The following is a 4981-nucleotide window of genomic DNA, read 5'->3' on the forward strand; positions in this document are numbered from 1 at the left end:
GTCAGATTATTCTGAATAAAGGATAATTCTCTTTAAAACTGGCTACCATGTTTAAGAGTCAACTCTGAACCTTCACTGGTACTCTTAGCTTCAGTTTCTTCTCCGTCTTCACCAATCTGTGACACTTGTGATTCCCATACTCACCTCCACTTGTAATACACCGGTGATTCATTCAACTTTACAGTGCGAGATAGAAAGAAATACACGTGTGTGTTTATAGAAGGGAGCTTTTGAGATAACAACTGAAAGAACTACTCCAGGAGAGGCTCTCTTAAACATTGGTACCACATTGCGCCACAGGCCCCTAACAAGAAAGAGGCAGTGGAAAGAGCAAATGTCACCTGTTCCTGAGCAAAGTGCTGGCCTGCTGAGGGGAAAGAACAGCTGTGGCAATTCCCAGCCATTGCCGGGAAGAGACAACTGCCCATGACACAAATCTCCTTGAGCAAATGCCAAGCCCTTTCCCGCTATCCACATTCCTGTTACTCATTTCAGGGTCCCACCCTCAAATCCTCTTATAAAATCCTAGTCTTTCCTGACTTGACCAACCATTGAAGAGACCTGCAAAACAGGTGAGTGGGAGCTGAGAGATGGGAGCCATGGCTGGGATTCACCTCACACATTTAAGGGGAGGCTTTAGGAGGATGTTAGTCTTCAGAGAACATAGGAGCTCTGAGGCTCAGCTAAGGATGTCCTGTGAGACCTCAGGGGTAGTAGGGGGTACAGATTTTCCAATTATTTCCAGAATCATAGAAAGAAATAGATGTCACAAGATCAATTTATTCCCAGCAGACTCTCCAAAGGAAAAGACAAGAGGGAGCACAGAGGGCTCTCTGCAGGCCCTCTCTCTGAGCATACTACTTTCCTGAGCTCTGATTGCTTCTTCAAGTCACAGACACAATGCTGCCTCCCGTGGCCCTCCCCAGCACGTCCTGGATGCTGCTGTCCTGCTTGATGCTTCTGTCCCAGGTGCAAGGTGAGAGTTCTCTGCCTCTAGCACTGGGTCACTGTGAGTGCTCTGGGCCAAGAAGAGGAGGATGCCTCCTGTGTGGTGCTTGTGGCAGCAGTGAGGTGTAGCCTCACACAATGAAACTGTCTGCGGTTTTTCCTGGCGGAAGGCACCACAGTGATGCATTATCAGTGGAATGAGATCATTTCCTCTTTGTCAGTGGGCTCTAATTTATACTGACAGGGTGAAGAGAGAAAACAGGAGAGGTCAATAGTAATATAAGGGGAAGAATAATTAGAGGACCCAGTGTGAGAACGGTCAGCTCAGAGTGGGGTAAGTGTTGGACTTTTGAATAAAGAGGAAAAGAAGAACAAAAAGAGATGGTCCCCATTTACTGGGTCCGGTTCAAGATCAAGAAATCCTGAAAGTGTTGGCAATGGTGAGAGGCAGTCAAGAGTTTGGTGTTACTTCCCCAAACACTGGCCTCACAGATATTACCCAAGGTCACTTCCCAACACCCATTTATGCTCTTCATTTCACTCCATCCCTCTCCTGTTTTCCCTTCCACCCCAGGTGAAGATTTGAAAAAAGAACTCCCCTTTCCACGGATCAGCTGTCCCCAAGGCTCCTATGCTTTTGGCTTCCACTGCTATGCTGTGTTTAGGAATCCAAAATCCTGGAATGATGCTGATGTGAGTAGGTGCATTAGCAGTTAGGGGTGATGAGGGAAATTCAATTAGAGATGGGGAAGGGGTCTCCATTCTCCAAAGTTTTTTGGGGGTAACAGTGAGCACCCCCATCTTTTGCTCACACACCTTTTCTCACCTACCTTAGCCCTGTGCTTCCCCCACTGGCCTTCCCTGTTCCTCCTCAGAGCCTTCCTTCCCCTCACAGCTGACCTGCCAGAAGCAACCCTCAGGATCCCTTGTGTCTGTCCTCAGTGGAGCTGAGGCATCCTTCCTGGCCTCTCTGGTCAAGAACAATTTGAACACCTGCCCATATGTCTGGATTGGGCTTCATGATCCCACACAGGTGCGGTAAAATCTGTCCATTACCTTTCTAGCTGCTCTTGTTCCCCAGGCCTACTCCCTGCCCCCTGTGCCTTTGCAGGAAATAAGATAGAGAGCCCTGGAGCGCAGGGATCCTAGGATATATCTGGGGTAAATGTAGGAACTGGAGGACAAATGAAGAGCTGAGTTTTGCGGAGGATCCTAATCTCCATTTGAAGTTAATCCATCTCTTTTCAAGTTTTTTACATAATTTACACATGAAACTTTGTAATTCAGTTCTCTGAGTTTATGAGTCTACACATACTGTGCTGAGGAATCCCAAATGAAGATAAAATACTTTTTTTCCTCTCCAGAACAGACATTGTCTTTGAGGTTCAGAGGTAATCAGAAATATACCAATTACTGTCCAGCCAGTAACGTGTTCCTCTAAGTGGTACGATTGGTGTTTGTGATTATTGGCTTTGGGATTTGCCCACAGGAGAAAGTTTTTATGGAGGATTTCTCAGAGGAAAGCTCTGTGGCAACATCTGAAATAGCAGACCAATTCCACATGCTGAGGAGGGGAATCAATATCCATCAGAGAGGATTGTGCAAAAACCCTAATAGCCATTCAACAACCTTACCTGGTTCTGTTCTCTACTCTCTAGGGCTATGAGCCCAATGCAGGTGGATGGCAGTGGAGTAACAATGATGTGATGAATTACTTTGCCTGGGAGAGAGACCCTGCCAGCATTGCAAACCCCGGCTACTGTGGGAGTCTGTCACGAAGCTCAGGTAAGAAAAAGGAGCTACCTCTGGCCAGCCTTTTCATCCCCCCACCCCCCATTTCTGGGCCTGAACTTCATGGAATCCTCCTGAACTGGGAAAGACAATATTAGTTTGTCTTCTCCCATCCCCTCTCCTCTCTCCTTTTTTTTTTGGTCTCCTTCCCCTCAAGTGGGACCTTGGTGGAGATGAGAGAGAGGCTTTGAATCCTAGGCCAGAGTCTGGGGTGCCTCTCTGTTGGGTCACAAGCTCCACTAGCCCCATTCATTTTAGCTTTTCTGTCTTCCCAGGATATCTGTCATGGAAAGATTATAGCTGTTATCAGAAGTTACCCTACGTCTGCAAGTTCAAGGCTTAGGTCAGATGGGATTAGAGACCTGAGGTTCATATGCAGCTCATCATGGGCATGGGACCAAGTGAGAAAATTCACCCAGGAAGAGACTACCTGACCACTTCGTTCTGACATTCCCTCCTTTCCACCTTTATTTCAGGCTCTTCCCTAAATTAACTAATGTGAGTTTTCAAAGAGCATTAATAAAAATGTGGTCTGAAATTGCCTGTCTTGTGTGCTTCATTCTCACTGATAGGCACTGAAGAGGAGGAAATTGGTGGGGGTGGAGACTTTGTGGGTCTTTCCTCTGCCCAGTTTTACCCATCCCTGTGAAATGACTAACTATACATTCTACATTTGGGATGAAGCGTGTCAGCCCTGCTCATGTAGGATTTAGGTTACATATGAAGACATTGCTCTCCTACAATTCTGCTGCTCACACATTCTCAAAGGCCGGGTGGTATGACTCAAACAGCCTTAGTACTTCCTAAACTTATTAGATGAAGCAACTGGTTTTATTTATTTTTTAAAATTTCTTTTTAAATTAAAAAAAATCTCTAATCTCTTATGAAAGTATAATAAAAATGAATACATACAAAATTTGGATAAAACAATTAAAATACATTAGTTTTCACAGATATAAAAATAATCTGTCAAATTGCTATAAAATTTTCCAATATCTTTTAATTTCTGTACTTACCATGCCATGGTGGGCTGGTAAACTGTTTGAGTGGGAGCGCTGGTTCATTAAACTATGTGATGCTTTGTCCCTAGAGGTCACTTGTGAAAATGGATCCCAGCCCTCTGTCTTAGGGCTTTAAAACATTCTGGCCTCAATTAGGTTGAAATTCGGAGGGCTTCAATGTCTGGCAGGATTTCTAGTGATAATTTTTGAATGAAAAATAAATAAAATATAATAATATTGAATATAAACTTTAATAAAAATAAATTTTTTTAAAGTTAAAAATATTTTTGAAAAAATTTCTTTTACCTGAATGAAAGCAAGCCACAGACTTTTTATGTACTTTTATATTTCAAGACCACTTTCTGTTTTCTGCATTATCACTGCTCCTCCCTAACCACATGTTTCTACTGTGGAAAAAAAAAATGCCAGGACAGTTCCCTAATATGGAAAAGAAATTGTCATATGAGACCACTGACAAAAGTATTCGTATGGGCCAGGACCACTACAACATCATCACGTAAAGTATTCCTTCTCAAATAAATAGATGAGATAAATGGCAGAGTCATTTTTTCACTGATGTTTGTTAAATTTCTTTTGCTTTTTCTAAGATAGGCTGCCTTGACTAAAAACCCATTTAGCATTTTAGGTGGAAACATCTTCCCATCAGTTTAAATAACTTCTGGTTGCATGATACCAGGGGTCTTCATTTTCTGCCCTGGTTAACTTCATAAAATGGGTTAGAAATGTTCACAGTGACTGTGCTTGTGTCAGTTCCTATTTGATTTTTAGTTCTCCCTTTAATGGCAGGTAAGCCACCACAGCTATGGGACCAGATCCTGTTCTTGCAAGGGGAGAACCAGAGAACAAGATAGGACATTTGTATTTATAAATTAGAAATATCACAACATAATTTGACTTTTAGAAGTGAAGGTACTTGCCCTGGCTGGTGTGGCTCAGTGGACTGAGCATTGGCCTGCAAATCAAAGGGCCACTAGTTTGATTCACAGTCAGGGCACATGCCTGGTTGTGGGTCAGGTCCCCAGCTGGGGGCACACGAGAGGCAACCACACATTGACATTTCTCTCTCCCTCTTTCTCTCTCTTCCCCCCTCTCTAAAAATAAATAAATAACAAGAAGTAAAGGTACTTACTGGATCACTTAACGAAAACAATAAAAGAGTAAGGTAGGCTTTGAGCTCAGGTCACTCAGGGCTCAGGTATCATTTCTCTGGTGTGTTCTTG

The 4981-nt window shown here is 43.5% G+C and overlaps 1 protein-coding gene across 2 annotated transcripts; it reads left to right on the plus strand.

The window, feature by feature from the left end:
- Window positions 1-512: 512 nt before the first annotated feature.
- LOC150006498 (regenerating islet-derived protein 3-gamma-like) lies at window positions 513-3277 on the plus strand. 2 transcript variants are annotated; one of them, XM_090280348.1, is made up of 6 exons: window positions 513-572; window positions 790-976; window positions 1523-1641; window positions 1844-1981; window positions 2607-2733; window positions 3015-3277. In XM_090280348.1, exons 2-6 carry the CDS (start codon window positions 901-903, stop codon window positions 3080-3082), a joined length of 528 nt encoding a protein of 175 aa, XP_090136474.1. In that variant the 5' UTR covers window positions 513-572; window positions 790-900; the 3' UTR covers window positions 3083-3277. The 2 variants fall into 2 exon arrangements, with proteins under 2 accessions (XP_090136474.1, XP_090136473.1); XM_090280347.1 differs by having other exon boundaries at window positions 529-572; window positions 793-976.
- The last annotated feature ends 1704 nt before the right edge of the window (window positions 3278-4981 follow it).

The sequence above is a fragment of the Furipterus horrens genome, unplaced genomic scaffold (genome assembly GCF_987537825.1).
Source record: "Furipterus horrens unplaced genomic scaffold, mFurHor1.1.pri manual_scaffold_6, whole genome shotgun sequence".
Taxonomy (NCBI): domain Eukaryota; kingdom Metazoa; phylum Chordata; class Mammalia; order Chiroptera; family Furipteridae; genus Furipterus; species Furipterus horrens.